We start from the raw sequence: 16,629 nt of genomic DNA, 5'->3' as shown, positions 1-16,629 counted from the left end.
ATAAGAACTCTTCCAAGGTCAGAGGTAGGTGAGAAAGAATAACCCTAGATAGCATCCTTTGAATATGATACGGATTAATTCCAGATAATTGTTTAAAAAAATCATTCCAGTAACATTTACCTTTTGGGATATTCTGTGTTAACACTGCCAAATAGCCCAACAAACAGAAAATGACTGAGAATGCAAAAAAAGTTTGAAGAATACATTTGCTTAAGCTTTCTGAATTTCATAAATAATTTATTAGAAAGTTGTTTTCCATGTGCAAACATTATTAGAGTTATAATCAGAATTAATTCTATTTAGTATAAAGTATAGAGGAATGAAAATTAATTTTATGGTTTCTCAAACAGAAATCATGAATATAATAAATATGTCAAATCGAACAATTTTATTAGGTGTTAAGAAAGACTTTCATTCTGTACTTTACTCTCCATGAAGGGCTCCAAAAATAGTGAGTCCTCTTGCCCTTTGTCTCTGCTATTTGCACTTTGATTTACTTTCTCCGGTAACTGGAAACGAAAGCATAGCATTCATTACAATATCCGTTGCACTTATTATTCCCAAAATGTTCACAGCCTGTGGCACAACAGTGCTGCTTTGGTTGATTTGAGGTTGGATCACGGGCATTGCCATGACCATCTTGTCGACACTCTGGGCAAAATTCATGGTCATTGGATGTTACATGGTTATTGCAGGAGTTTCTTGCGCACTTATTCCTCCGATTATTCGACTCGCTGTGATCAGTAGGCTGAAGATAGGCCGCCGCATTCTACAGACACACAAATTAAAGAAACTGTCATTTAACTATAAACACTGCGACAACTGCACAAAGACAAGCACCTCCCTTTTTGTTCACTTCATGAGGGGCCATTGATAAAAAAAATATTATCCAAGTTTAAAGAGCAAGCACTGTTGGCTTGATCCAATAATTTTGATATGGAATTGTACATTTTCCAATGTGGGATAAAATTCAATATTCATAATATAAACATTCTATTTACATTGCCCCTTTAGGTACACAAAACCCCAAAGTGTTTTGCAGGAAATAAAAATGGACACATTAAGAAATGTTAAGACAAAGGACCAAAGTATAAGGTCTTAAGAAGCAGTAGAGAGGTTTAGGGTGGGAGTTCCAAAGCAATGGGTTTTAGTAGCTGAAGATTATGGTCAAAGAGTGTGGAGTAATTAAACCTGGCATCAGTCAAGAGGCCAAAATTGAAGAATACCAATATCTTTGAATGTTGTGTTGCTGAGGGAGATTTCACAGATGGGAATTGGAAAACAGTGGACGAATTTGAATGGGGTTTGAGGTTTTAAAATTGAGACGCTGCTGAGGCAGGAGTGAAAACCTAGAGAGGATGTGAACTAGAGCACGAGCTCCAATTACATGGTTGGAAAACACAATGTGGGAGGCCTGCCAGGATTGTGTTCGAATAGTTACGTTTAGAGGTAACAAAGGCATGGATAAGAGACTCAGCAGCAATAATTTTTCTACATCAGTGTAGATTTTCAGCAAGTCAACTAATTCCTAAAGGGAACCTTTTCAATGCAGGGAAACAGTGAAGATGCAAGACAAGACCCCAATTTCCTGCACAGCCAATTATTATAATTTTAATTGTGAAAGGAATCAATAATCAAACACTGGGACATGACAAGGAGGTAGATTGTCAACTTGCTTAGTTTGTTGGGCCAGATGCAAGGTGTGAATGACCTGATGTGGAACAGGAATACACAGCAGAGGGAAATCCTAGATCATCTCTCACTTAAAAGTGTAGATTAAGTTTCTACATAGATTTGTAAACAGCGTAAATCACTTACTGCACTAGATTGGCTTTTGGATCCGGTGGCTTCCCTGTATCTTTGATACTGTGTTTCTATGAAACATTTTTGACAATATCCTTCAAAGTGACTGTTTCCAAATGTGCTGCAGTCTTGTCCCTGACATCGAGGCATGTTCTGGAATCTTACATCACTCTGAGGTGGGCGGTGAGAGGACTGTGCGTTCCGGCGGTTCTGACCAGCTGAAGAGCTATCTTCTTTTAAAAATGAGGATAACAAGATTAATATGACATTGATTCAACTCTTCCATCAACCCTGCACAACTCAAAACCATTGCATAAATTAAAGAAAAACAAAAACTACATATATTCTGAACAGATGCAGCCCCCACACTGTCACTTGGTACGGATTATATTGGCTTGTTTATAATTCCTCAGACATTTAAGGAAAAACTGAATTTCATAGATTAACAACTACTGCCTAATAAGCAATGGTATGCAGAAACAATTAAAATATGTTGCAACAGGATAATTATCATACACCTTTCTTACATATATTGATTAGAACCTGATGAAGTATTTTATTTCAACCAAAATTAATCTTCCCAGAAAACAGAATTCTCTGCCTCATAAAGTAATGCCCCTAATAAGAAATACATAAAGAACATGAGAATGGTGAAAAGACATGGCAGAGATTAAACACCACATGGGCACAACTCTTCCAGACAGCCAAATAGTTTACACAAACTAGGGTCAGAGTCATACAACATGGAACCATGATCTTCAGCCCAACTTGCCCACATTATGACCTATCTACACTAGTCCCACCTGCTTACGTTTGCCCCATATCCCTCCAAACCTATCCATTTACCTGTCTAAATATTTCTTAAACGTTGCGATAGTACCCGTTATAAACATACCTAGGCTTCCTCTATACCCAATGTAGCAGATGGTGCAGTAGCCTTGATTTTCTTTTGTTCCAAAATAGTGGCATTCAGAGGTTTTGCACAGTTGGAAGTCTCCATTTGGTTGCTCAGGGATACGGTGTTGTTGCGTGGTGTCAGGTAGTTGTGGTTCAGTGGCAGAACCCCAGACAGGATCTAAAGGGTGTTGATCGCTGGGTGATGGGCGAGCCACATTCCTTGCAATCTGGCTCGGGTCGGAGTGCGATCTCTCATGCCCTGAACATTGAGAGCCAGAGCCTTCACGTGAGGATGAAACAATTCCTTGAAATGTCTTTAACAAGCACACATTACACAATCCATTAATCGTATTCCTGGTGTCCTGATGACAACGACTACACCGAGTACACTCTTGATGCAATGGGTTACCTGCACCTGGTTTAGTCCTGGTGTTCTCCTGTGGTGAGTCCAACCTCGCAGAGCTGATCTCTGTGCGATAAGGTTTTCTCAACTCAGAGGTTCTATTATCAGAAGCATTGTTTGGCACCACAGTCCTCGATTGAAAGCAGCGTTCACATAATCCATTGTGCTCCACGTTTAGCGTGAAGGGGCAATTGGGAACCTTGCATTTCATAGCATTCGTTTCACTGAAGAGAGCAAGACTGGGGGCTGTTGGGGGTGCGGAGCGAGGCCGGGATGACTGCTCTGGGTCTGGAGACACTGCAGCAATAACCAGCTTAGTCCGAGGAGGAGAGCACCCCTTCTTTGTCTGTTGTCCATGAGCTTTTGGTTTGGTTTCAGTCTTTACGACCTTTGCCTGCTCAAAGCATTCGTGGCAAAATGGCTTTGTCTCTATAGAACAATAAAAAAGACATCCGAACGTGGCACACTTTTCTTCAGTGAGAGACCCTTGAAATATGGTACCTTTTATTTGTACCCGGTTGTGAAAGGGCCTGTTTACATTCTTCTGCCACCTCTTATACTCATGATTCACCAGCTGATAGTAATCCTCCACCAAATTCAAGTCCTCAGGGAGGTTGCCTTCATCCAACCTGAAAGCAGAAAAACAGTGTGATTGAGAAGCGTCCCATGTTACTCCATGAGGAGCAAGAATCTCACACTATTTGTACAACCGTGCCTGTGTGAACCAGCCTGGATTGTGGAATTGTTGAGAACCGGCAGCACAATTCCCTGAATAGTGTGCCCCATCAATCCCAGAAAACTGCTGACATTAGGGGTGTAAAAAGGATTCAATAAAATTGCGATGGTAACAACTTTAACGTGATTGAAATTTGCCTTGCAACTCAGAACAAGATACACTGATTGAAATAATTGAAAGTTAGAAATTGTTTCCAAAAGTTTGAAGCCATATTGCAGAAGGAGTTATACATAACACATCTTAACAAGATGCAATTCTCTCTAATAAAAATCACAATCAAAAACAAATCAGGGGGTGGGTGTATGGAACAAACTGCCAAGTGAGGTAGTTGAGGCTGGGACTGTCCTAATGTTTAAGAAACAGTTGGATAGGTACATGGATAGGACAGGTTTGGAGGGATATGGACCAGGTGCAGCAGGTGGGAGTAGTGTAGCTGGGACATGTTGGCCGGTGTGGGCCAGTTGGGCCGAAGGGCCAGTTTCACTTTCTGACTTTAAAAGTATTTCTAATCAACAAGTTGTGCTAATAGATTTTTAAAAAAGCAATTAATCAGCAGGACATTTACTCACTTAGCAGCTTTAATTAGGTGGATAGTACCAAACTCCAGGCCTGGCACAGGTATTTCAACCAGATTTAAGTATTCTTCTAACAGCTTATTTTTATTTTCATCTTCTTTTGGTAACAGGAAGTGGATTGCAAAATCTTCAAATCTTCTACTTCCGTTGTGGACCAATGGAACTGCAGAGATTTCTGTTTAGACATAAAAGTTTTCATTAAGCAACATGTTCTGAACACCTTCCTGTGGAACAAAAGATTTGCAGATTTGTGGAAACCAGGTCAGAGTTATACTCTCCGTTGAAGTAACAGATGAGTAGACAGCCACGGTAAATAAAACGAGATGGATCAACAGTGCATCATATGCTTATTCTGTGTTTTGTTCAGGAAATGGAATTTACATCTTGAAGCAAACAGGAAATGGCGAACCCTTAATCTAGTGTTGTGGTGTGTATTCATCTCCAGGTTATCTTATCTTTCTTGGGTTACCTTAAACTCAGAGCCTATAAGGGGAGGGGGAGGGGGGGGGGGGTTCAGCACAGGTCTTGGATTAGAGCTGATGCACTTAAATAACTCTTCCATTCCACCCGTTTGGAATTATAGCCACAATGTTTTATTCCATGGCCATCACAACAGTTATTAACTCAAGTGGGAATATAACAGGCCTTTAGAAATAGAAGCAAGATAATGCCATTTGGGCCCTCATTTCCATTCCATCGTTCATTAGTGTCATGGTGCTTTAATTCCTGCACTAATCCCTCAACTGACTTCCCTAAACTATGAAAGTCTATCAATTAATGCCCTGGTGACTGAGCACTACTGATCTCTCAGGTAGGGAATCCGAAAGAGTCAGATCTTATCTTATCCGCAAGAGTTCTTATCAGTTCTGAACGGTCATCTCTTATTTTGAGACAAGTAATTATGTGATGGACATCCTAGCCCCAGAAAACATTAATCTACCCTATTTTACTATATTAAAAAGTGGTAACACTATATTAAAAAAGTGTTCTACGAGTTCACCTCCCAGTATCGGCTCAGTCAATTTTGTCACCCCCATACATCACTTTGATCTTCTCTATTATTTCAACATATGAATATGCTGAGAAATGAAAGCTGGAATAAATTAAAATCTAATTTATGTTCATCAAAAGAAAAAGAAAAACAGTAGATACCTAGATTCCTGTCTTTGATAGCAACAAGTGGAGAAAAATGTTGCATGTCATAGCCCAATACGATAGGATATTTGTAGCACTCGTGGGCCGGCCAGTGCAATGGCAAGTAAATTCCTCCAAAGTGCAATGGAGCCAAGCTTGTGTTATTGTCAAAGCTTCTCAACACTCTATCTGTTGAAAGAAAGGGTTCAAGTTAAAGTCAATATTGAGTGAAGCATTTCATTCTGAAGAAACAACTTAAATCTAAAAACATGTAAATTCCTAAGCTATCATATAAACTCTAAAGAGAGTTGCGATTTCCTCTTGCCAATAATTTCTACAACATTTTTTTAAACTGCCACTAAATACGCACCTGCAATCACAATGATTGGTCTTCTAAGAATATTGGCCAGTACAAATATATGGATTTCTTCCAGTGATTCATACGACAGTCCATGATGGTCTGAATGTGAAGTCACAGCTGACATTTTTACTACTTTCTGCCATTCTTCATCCCAGTTCTAATGAAGAAAAACATTATGTCAGATGTAACTCGGAACAAACCCACCACAGCAGCAGATGCCACACTTGTTAGCAGCATCTAGAATGTAGGGACAAGGAACTGCAGATGCTGATATATACAAAAGATTGACACAAAGTACTGGAGTAACTCAGCAGGTCAGGTTGCATCTCTTGCTGACCTGCTGATCTGGCTGGTCAGAGATGCTGTCTGACCTACTGAGTAGAGTCATACAGCGTGGAAACAGGCCCTTTGACCCAACATGTCCACACCAATCAACATGTCCTATCTACACTAGTCTCACCTGCCTGCGTTTGGCCCATATCGCTCTAAGCCTCTTATCCAGGTACCTGTCTACATGTTTCTTAAACGTTGCAAAAATACCTGCCTCAACTATCTCCTCTGGCAGCTAATTCCATACATCCACCACCCTTTGTACGAAAGTTACCCCTTTGGTTCCCATTATAACATTCCCCCCTCACCTTAAACCTATGTCCTCTGGTTCTTAATTCTCCTACTATTGAGCAAGAGACTGTGCTTTTACCTGTTCTATTCCTCTCATCGTATCTTCAGCACTTTGTGTCTATCTTTGTTCATGTTATCCTCGGGTGATCCTGTCTCAACAGGAACATCCCAAAGGATACGGACATTATTCCATGTAATATTGAGTGATTAATCGCTCTGCTGCTGTGTATTGTGACTATACGTTGAATAGTTTTCCAGGCCCTCCCACCCCACAATCACCCCCTTACCCCTCCAAAGCATAACCATCAAACAAACACTCATAGCCCAAGCTTACTTTGGTGTCATAACGAAGTCCTGTAGCGTCAAAATCTTGCGAACGGACAGATTCAATTTCCCAGCGATATTTGAAGTTTCTCGTGTCTGTTTCCATCAGAGCGTCCCAGAGTGTCTTCCGAAGGGTGAGGTCAATGTCCTGAATGCCCCACATGAACTGTGATGCAGCATGCAGCAGGCAGTTCCCGTCACCTATCACACAAACAGAAGGGAGAAGGATTAAAAATGAGTCTTGCAATGAATAGGTTGCTCCATTTCACTTTGGAAAAGGTAATGCAGTTTCCAGGTACAGTAGGCAAGTTTTGCTAAACACCAGAGCAGACATTCAAAAGTAACTGGCTTTCATTGTCATACGAGCCAGACCAGAAGAGTATTGTTTCACCCACATGGAAACTTAAAAAAAAAACACTGCTGTAATTCTAACTGTCAGCAATATGCAAGGCCATAGATTATCTGAAGTCACAAATTCAACCACAAAATAATAGTGACACCAAACGTAACAAGCTCCATGAAATTTTCCACTTTGAAACGTAAAGGATATTTCCTTCAGTGTTTCTAGTAGTCATTCAGATGACCAAATTCCTTCACTGATGCTACCAGCCCGCTGAGCTTTTCCCTCATCCATCATCATTCTCCTGTTCAGACAACACCAATCCATAACAAAAACATGTTCTCCGTTGGCAAGAACAATGTTCAATCAGAAACCCAAATTAACGTCAGGCAGTTAATTAAAGCAAATTATTTGCAGCAGTGAAATTTGCTATAATATTTCTGCATTAGAACACAAAACATCTAGTACTTTGGGGTTTATTTAATTATAAAAACCTAATTGTCATTTTGCTTTTGCTGTTAGCCAGAAAACAGGACTAAAGCTTCTCTACATACAAAAGCACACAAGCTCAGCATTTCAGTGTCATACTGAAGACATTTTGCAAAGATGGTTTCTGATGGGACTTTCAAAAGTCCCGAAAAAGCACAAGATACTCCACAAATACAAAATGTATATATCTGATATTAAAGAGATGGCTCGGGTGCAATTGAAACACATTCCCACAAGAGTCAAGAGAAAAACAGAGCTCTTTGGATCATGCAAGGTTTAGCTGAGGAAGATAAGCAAAAAGTAAAGCTGCTTGAGATAAAGGTTGGGTGGTAAAGACTGACAAGAACTATGCTAATTACAAAGAAAAGTCAAAAGGAAAGTTAAAAAATCTGTAAAGGCAAAGAGAGTGAATGATGAAAGACCAGCAGCCACATAAATGAGAATGTGTAGATGCTCTGTAGACTTAATAGAAAAAGCAGTTGTCCGTGCAGAGGGACTTTTCAAATGGGAACTTACCCATGAATTCTGATGGAATTTTTAAGGTACTAAATGTGTATCCTGTATCTGTCTTCATCAGGAAAGGAAGGGGCTCCTCCAAAATAGTGAAGAAGATAGTTGAATCACAAGACACAGTATCAGTTGCTAACAGTGAGGGATCAGGAAAGTTGGATAAATTTAAAACAGGCAAGTCACCAGGACGGGAAGCATTCCAGGGAGAAAGTCATGGGTTACTGACCATAAACCTCCAATGCTTTATGGATGAGGATGGTGCCAGAGAACCAGAGTGAAGTAAATGTTATTTCCTAGTTCAAATACAAAACCCAGCAACCACAGGCTAGTCTCAGTTTAACTCAGTGGTGGGAAAGATTTTAGAAACTATCAGGATAAATAGTTACCCAGAGGGATTAAAGTGAGCTATCATGGAGTTGCTAAAAGAAAATCATGTTAAATCAGTTCAATTAAATATTTTGTAAATGAACAAAGTGCTGGAGCAACTCAGCAAGTCAGGCAGTGTTGTGTAGGTGTACAGATAAACAATATTTCAGGTCGGCACCCTTCTTCAGATTGGATCTGAAGTCCCAACCTGAAAAGCTGTCTGTCCATTTCCCTCCACAAATGTTGCCTGATCCGTCGAGTTCCTCCAGCACTTAGGCTTTTGCTCAAGATTCCAGCATCTACACCCTCTATTGTATTCAATAAAATGTTTGGGTGAGCTAACAGATCAAATAGATGACAGGAGTACAGGTTTGGTGGAGTACGTTGTCTTCCAGAAATCTTTTGCAAAGGCACATAAATAAAACAAAAACATTAAAGGGCCATTGATAGCATGGATGTGGAGTTGGCTACAACAGATAACAAAGGAACATGATGAATGGTGAGTTTTCAGATTGTGAGCGATAGGTAAATAATGGCACTCCCCTGGTAGCAGTGTTTTCGGATCATTTCTTTTAAAATAAATCTATAATAGTGATTTAGTTTGAGGATGAAAGCCCCAATGTCTTAATTGGCAAACAACAAAACTTTACAAAGTAAATATAGAATATCATTGATTAACGCATGACATAATGGGCAGGTGTTCGGCAGATGCACTGAAATGTGAGGCGATACATTTTGATAGGAAGAATGAGGAGAGACAAGATGGAATGAAGGATTATAGTTTTAAAAGGGGTTCAGGAACAGAGACACCTAGGAACACAAGGGCATTAATTATAGTAACTGGCAGGGAAGGTTGAGAAAGTGATTAATAAGGCATACAAATTCTGGATCTTAACAAGAGAGACAAAAGTTACAGAATTAGGGATAGGGAAGTCTTGTAGAATCTTTATAATGTTGCTCTGGCTTCAACTGGAGCATTGTGTTCATGTCTGGTCACCATAATGTAGGATGGATACGAAGGCATTAGAGAGGGTCCAGAAATGATTTGCTGGAATGATTCTTAGCACTAAAGCTACAAAGTTACATTAAAGGGCTGGGAAGAAAATTAAGTATGGCAGGAGGCAAAACTTTTTTAAAAACATGGCATGCGATCAGATTCTGGAATACATGTTCTGCATACATGATACGAGGAGATTCCTTCATGGCTTTCCAGAGGGAATTGAATGAATAGTTGGTGGAGAATATTGCTCCGAATACCGAACTACTGAATTGCTCTGGTAGAGGGCTTGGATAAACATGGGCCAAAGGGCCTCCTTCTAAACTGTAAATATACTATGATTCTATGAAATTGACCCATTCAACAATAAAGTTTGTACTGTTTTTGTGCAAGAACATGGAAATACAGTAGAAACTTTATCAAGAATACAAATGCTAAGAACTATTAATCTTGCATAATGATTTTCTTGACCTTTAATGGAAAGCACATGCTGTCCAATTCAACAACACAGGCGGCAGTTAACATGGAGGCTTAGAAATCTGCTTGCAATGGCATACGTGCAAAACCAGTGCTTTTTACATCTATCTTCCTGGATGAATCATTTTTTTGTGGGTGGAGTTAGAAAAAGGGGGGGGGGGGGGGGAAAGAGATGGTGAAGAAAGAGAAAGGAGACAAGCATTGTAACCAAATTTAACCCAGACATACGAACCTTTTAATAAAAGGGCACCAACATGAATCAGTGAGGGAATGCACAGAGTTCAATGTTTAGACTTCCTTTTTAAGAATGGGCCATGTAAAATTCCTGTGTAATCTATGGAATTTCCAAATAAGTTGCACTTTGACTAATGTTGCATGTAGTCAGTCACCACGATTCTTTAGTAATGTATGGCTGGCTGACCCCTATTTCATGCAGTGGAATTTCCAAGTGGGTGTGGTTGGGGAGTTTGGGTACTTGGAATGTTTATGCATTACACAAGTCAAATTTGATACAACCAATCGCAGTTGGGACTTTTAGGGGAAGTTTCAATTTTAACAGACACCTACATTCTTCCCCATTTACTATATTTTCACATCCCCAGATACGTCAGCACTGAATCACCAAAAATACCAACATTTCTGAATGTCGATATGTGCATAGCACGCTAGCAGAAATCATTGATTGAAAAACCCATTAATTCATAAAGAATGTTTGCATATTTCAGATATAAATCTATATTCTTTAACATATATTTTGCTTGCAACAGATATTACCCTATTGAGGCATGCAAACGTTTAATTGCTTAGCTGATAAAACTAAAAATGAAACTACGTAATAAATTAGCCCTAAGCAGTTTCAGGATTAATTTCAAATGTTCAGAAACTGCATCGTGTGACAATGATCATCCAACCATTTGTGCAGAACACCATGTACTTACAGCGATTCAGTTGCTGTGCTAAATTTTAACATCAAATTATGAAAGAGGATGTAAAGATTGTGCAAGCTTCACTGCCCCAAGAAACATTCAAATTTAATCAGTCAGTTTTTAGTAACTCATTACTAAAAATTAGGCCTAAAAATTTGCACAAACATATCCTGCACGTGGATTTCACTTCACTTAAATCAGGCAGAACTACCATAAAGGATGGAAATATCAATATGACCAAATTTGCAGTGTTCCGGTGCTGGAATTCTTAACTAATCTGCCCACTTATTTGTACATAGATTTTTTTTTTAATTACCACAAAATATGGCCACATTGAAAACGTGGCTTTGGACTTTGAATGACAAATGAGAGCATCATACAAACAAATTTTCATGGAAAACTAACTCAAACTAAACAGTTTTTAAAAGAAACGGAATTATTGTATACCGTTCCTTCTTTAGATGTTAGTTTGAATTACAAATACCGAAACGTGGGACCAAAAACACAAAATTTAGAGTAGAAGCAAACCCATCAGGCCCTTGGAGCCTGTTCCACCACTCATTGAGATCATGGCTGATCTTCGACCTCACCGCCATTTTCCTTAAATATACACAAACCTTTGATTCCCTATGCATCCAAAAGCCAATTGACCTGCTTCAAACGAACACAATTATATTCTCACTCCAGGATATCTCGTATTTTGTTTAACAAATTATAAAAATGGCAGTTCTCCATTCCCCTGGACAGGGGTAATGAATTCACCCTCGTTCTGCTTTGGGTAGATTTACCCAACGAAATCACAAACCAGAAGATAAGAAAGCACACATTCTCCCTACAAGTTAGTAGTCTAAAAGTCAATATGCAATTGATTGGTAATGTTCATATAAATGCAAGTATTTAAAAGTGCGATTATATAGTAAACATATATTGAGAAGGAGCTTGAACTGCAGATGCTGGTTTCCACTGTAGACACAAAATGCTGGAGTAACTCAGCGGGCCAGGCAGCATCTCTGGAGAGAAGGAATAAGTCGAGACCCTTCATCAAGTATATATTAGGGGTTGGTAATGTATTTACAAATGCAAGTATTTATGTGCAATAATACAGCAGGCGGATATTAAGGATTGGTAATGTTTCTATGAATGCAAGTAATGAGAAGTGCAATAATACAGTAAGCAGGGGGAGGGGGGAGTTTTAATTCTTACCGTTTGTTTTCAAGGGTACAAGTCTCTTGACCTCTCTGCACCAGTTGAGGCTCCAGTTGCCCTGAAGGGCGTTCTGTTGGGCCCTGTCGAGTAGAGCCTCTTGGATTATAGTCCTGAACTGAGGGCTGAAGTGACTCTGGCGAAACAGCTCCACCGTGTACTTGTGCAGCCCCTTGAAATGGTGCATCAATCCATTGGCCAAGGTCGGCTTGAGCAGGTCGGTCTGGATCTTCTCCCTTAGCCTCACGTCCTTGGTCAAGTTGCTGGCGGAGAGAAACTGAGGCAGCAGGTTGCCCTCGGTTGCCATGTTCTGCGAATGAGTGAGTGAATGAGTGAGTGAGTGAGTGGGGTAGAGGGAGAGTGGGGCTGCTGCGCTTCCACTCAGGCACACAGCCAGCTCACTGACAAACCCCGGGCAAGGCAAGGCAAGGCAAGCAACAAAGCGCATGCAAACCTCCCCCACCCTCCGTCAGAAACCGCTTGCAATCCTCGCCGTTTGCAATAGTGACATTTACCGGTCGAGCGACGCTCCTCTGGCTTGCACTGGATTTCCTGCTGGCAGTCTCGCCTGTGCCAAGAGATGCCAGACCGACTGCTTGCTGCCTCTCAGTCGCGGTGCAGGCGGATCGTCTGAAGCACCTCCTGTTTTCCCTCCGTTCTTTTTGGCGAACCAAGAGAGAAACCAGCTAGAGGAGGGAAAACACGCCGGACTTTCCAGCGGGGATTTCCAGCCTTGGGGCGGAAAGCCTGGCCTGGCCTGAGCCGCCGGTAGGAGGAGCAGCGGAGCCCGGTCCGGGCCGCCAACCAGTGGCAGGCAGGCAGGCAGCCGGGCTCTGCATCATTGCTCTGCAAATAGCTGACGAGCCTTTCCTCTGCCAACGCACCGCAGTTTGGCCACTCACCTTGCTGCTCTTTTAATGTAATCTTATTTCCTGAGAGAAAAGACTTTTGCCTTCCATCACAGTGGGTTCACTGTGATGGATGTTTGTGTGAACTAAATTGTGTGTATGTCTAGAAATTGTCTGTTTGTATGGCTGTGGAAACGAAATTTCGTTTGAGCCTCACTGAGGCTCAAATGACAATAAAATTGTATTGTATTGTATTGTATTGTTGTTCACCACTATTTCAAACAAACAGCGCATCAGGAATTAAGCTCCCTGGTCTAATTACTCCCGCCCCCCACTCTCAATTGAATCTGCTAAAAAGGCAACCAAACAGATCGAAATTTGTTGTGGGATTTAATAATAATAATGGATGGGATTTATATAGCGCCTTTCTAATACTCAAGGCGCTTTACATCGCATTATTCATTCACTCCTCAGTCACACTCGGTGGTGGTAAGCTACTTCTGTAGCCACAGCTGTCCTGCGGCAGACTGACGGAAGCGTGGCTGCCAATCTGCGCCTACGGCCCCTCCGACCACCACCAATCACTCACACACATTCACACACATTCACACACAGGCAAAGGTGGGTGAAGTGTCTTGCCCAAGGACACAACGACAGTATGCACTCCAAGCGGGATTCGAACCGGCTACCTTCCGGTCGCCAGCCGAACACTTAGCACATTGTGCCATCTGTCGTCCCATTTACTCCCAAACTGCCTTTAGTTGTGTAGGTAGGAACATGCTTCCACTAGAGTGAGAGTCTAGAACCAGAGGGCATAACCTCAGAATAAAAGGACATATCTTTATAAAGGAGACGAGGAGGGATTTCTTTAGTCAAAGAACATAGTACTCTGTAACCATAATAAACAACAAAAAGAAAGTTATGTATAGGGGGGTTGCACGTAAGGTCACTGGGTCATAGGGCTTGACATACGGAGCCGGTCAATCCGTCTGGAGGACATCCGTAACTTCCGAATATGGATTTCCTACCTGTTAAAAACCGCCAAAATGTTGAATTTTTGCGCAGAAAAAAATTGTGGAAGTCGGGGTAAGTGTGAGAGACATGTACCCAACTTTAGAATTCCAAAAGTGAAGCGAAATGAAGGTGAAGAGAAGCGAGAGCTGAAGGGAGAACAGCAGCTAAAGTGCTTGGCGAACATATCGGAATTGAAAATATTGGGAATTATCGCGTTTGCTCACTGCATTTCATCAACAGTAAGGCATTATTTGTGTTTTTTCTTGATTCCTTTGGTATCTAAAAAGTCTCAGAAGTGATAAATCTGGCTGTAAATTTTTCTTCAGATGCATTTTCATTTTGTATGTAAAAACTCACTTGATAACCATCGGCGATTTAAAAAATTTACAGCCAGATTTATCACTTCTGATACTTTTTAGATGCCAAAGGAATCAAGAAAAAACACAAATAATGCCTTAGTTGATGAAATGCAGTGAGCAAACGGCCAATGTTCGCTAAGCACTATGTCTGTTGTTGTCCCTTCAGCTCTCACTTCTATCTACCGTCATTTCTCCCCATTTTTGGAATTCTGAAGTAGGCTAAATGTCTCACACGCTTATCCCGATTTCCATAATTATTTACAGCGCAAAAATTGACAATTTCGGCTGGTTTTAACGGGCCCGCTACTCTGGAAACAATGGTAAGTGCTTTCCCTGCAGTTCAACGTGTGTACTCCATTTGGAGTAGCGTAGCAACAGTACGGTTCATGGGTCGTGACCCGACTGCCGTGAAACCTTCCTATATATTTACTTTTATATAAACTTTTCATTTTGTTATTTATTATGGTGTTTACAGAGTACTATGTTCTTTGACTAAAGAAATCCCTCCTCGCCTCCTTTCTAAAGATATGTCCTTTTATTCTGAGGCTATGCCCTCTGGTTCTAGACTCTCACGCTAGTGGAAGCATTCTTTCCACTTCCACTCTATCCAGGTCTTTCACTATTCGGTAAGTTTCAATGAGGGCCCCCCCTCATTCTTCTCAACTCCTGCGAATGCAGGCCCAATGCCCATATATGCTCATCAAATGTTATATATACGCTCATCAAAAAGAAAGTGTTATATATATTATTTACACATTTTATACATATTATACATTATATATACGCTCATCAAAAAGAAAATGCTATATATATAACATTTTCTTTTTGATGAGCGTATATATAATGTATGATGAGCGTATATATAACGTGTATATATAACGTGTGTGTGTGTGTGTGTATATATATATATATATATATATACACATACTTTTATATAAACTTCATTTTGTTATTTATTATGGTGTTTACAGAGTACTATGTTTACATATTTGTTGTGCTGCTGTAAGTAAGAATTTTGTTATTCCGTTTTGGGACATATAACAATAAAATACTCTTGACACTTGAAATTCCAGAGGTGCACCGAGAATGATTACACGTGACTTCATAGCAGTTTCACCAAGTGTGACATCCATGAATCCACGGGAATGGATAGGAAAACACACATCTTGAACAAAAGCAAAAGCATCTGGGAGCCAATTATCTCAACTCCAGGAGAAATCCCCAGGGATAGTGACCTGGACTTAAATCATTTATGGACACGGAAGCAAAAAATATTATTTTATGTAAGATAGTGGGGGGGAAAATAACAGGGATTGGAAGTGAGGAAATGACAAGAGTGAATCAGCAAGCAGACAGACTAGTTCCAACACAGCAAGGAATAGAAAGTTGCTCATCATCCTGATGATTGCCTCATATTGAACTTGTTGGAACATTCTGTCATTTTCTGGAAATTCCTCTCATTCTCTAACCCACAAATTAATTTCTGACATTCTTCTCCTCAGCCCCTAAATCACACCATGGCTGCTACGTACCATAAAACCATAGCGCCATAGAAAGCGTATTATCAGGATGCATCACAGCTTGGTTTGGAAACAGCTCCATCCAAGACCGCAGGAAATTGAAGCAAATTGTGGACTAGGCCATCACATAAACCAACCTCCCTTTTATTGACTCCATTAATACCTCACATAGCCTCGGCAAGGCCGTCAGCATAATCAAGGATGAGTCACACCCTGGCTACTCCCTCTTCTCCCCTCTCCCATCAGGCAAAATGTATGGAAGTGTGAAAACGCACACCACCAGATTCGGGGACAATTTCCTCCCGGTTGTTATCAGGCAACTCAATCATCCTACCACAACCAGAGAGCTGTGCTGAACTACTATCTATCTCTTTTATTGACCCTCGGACTATCCTTGATCGGACTTGCTGGCTTTACCTTGCACTAAACGTTATTCCCTTATCATGTATCTATACACTGTAAATGTATTGATTGTAATCATGTATTGCCTTTCTGCTGACTGGTTAGCATGCAACAAAAAGCTTTTCACTGTACCTCGGTGTACACGTGACAATAAACTAAACTGAAACAAGGATCACTCAGGATATCTAAGGTAGACAAAGGTGCTGGAGAAACTCAGCGGGTGCAGCAACATCTATGAAGATGCTGGGATACCGGGTTTCAGCCCGAAACGTTGCCTATTTCCTTCGCTCCATAGATGCTGCTGCACCCGCTGAGTTTCTCCAG

At 40.7% G+C, this 16,629-nt stretch overlaps 1 protein-coding gene across 3 annotated transcripts; it reads right to left on the bottom strand.

Moving 5' to 3' along the window:
* Positions 1 to 216: 216 nt before the first annotated feature.
* Positions 217 to 12,934, bottom strand: tnfaip3 (TNF alpha induced protein 3). Of its 3 annotated transcripts, XM_033020984.1 has the most exons (9): positions 12,678 to 12,932; positions 12,163 to 12,472; positions 6,865 to 7,055; positions 5,919 to 6,066; positions 5,567 to 5,737; positions 4,409 to 4,589; positions 2,699 to 3,732; positions 1,819 to 2,036; positions 217 to 769 (listed from the first exon to the last, which is right to left on the bottom strand). In XM_033020984.1, the coding sequence occupies exons 2-9, from the start codon at positions 12,467 to 12,469 to the stop codon at positions 494 to 496; spliced, it is 2,526 nt and encodes an 841-aa protein (XP_032876875.1). In that variant the 5' UTR covers positions 12,470 to 12,472; positions 12,678 to 12,932; the 3' UTR covers positions 217 to 493. The 3 variants fall into 3 exon arrangements, with proteins under 3 accessions (XP_032876875.1, XP_032876874.1, XP_032876873.1); XM_033020983.1 differs by having other exon boundaries at positions 12,163 to 12,934; XM_033020982.1 differs by having other exon boundaries at positions 1,819 to 2,033; positions 12,163 to 12,932.
* Positions 12,935 to 16,629: the final 3,695 nt, after the last annotated feature.

This window comes from Amblyraja radiata, chromosome 5, assembly GCF_010909765.2.
Source record: "Amblyraja radiata isolate CabotCenter1 chromosome 5, sAmbRad1.1.pri, whole genome shotgun sequence".
Lineage (NCBI taxonomy): Eukaryota > Metazoa > Chordata > Chondrichthyes > Rajiformes > Rajidae > Amblyraja > Amblyraja radiata.
The sequence above is the reverse complement of the archived record's forward strand: the minus strand, read 5'-3'. Positions and strand labels throughout refer to the sequence as shown.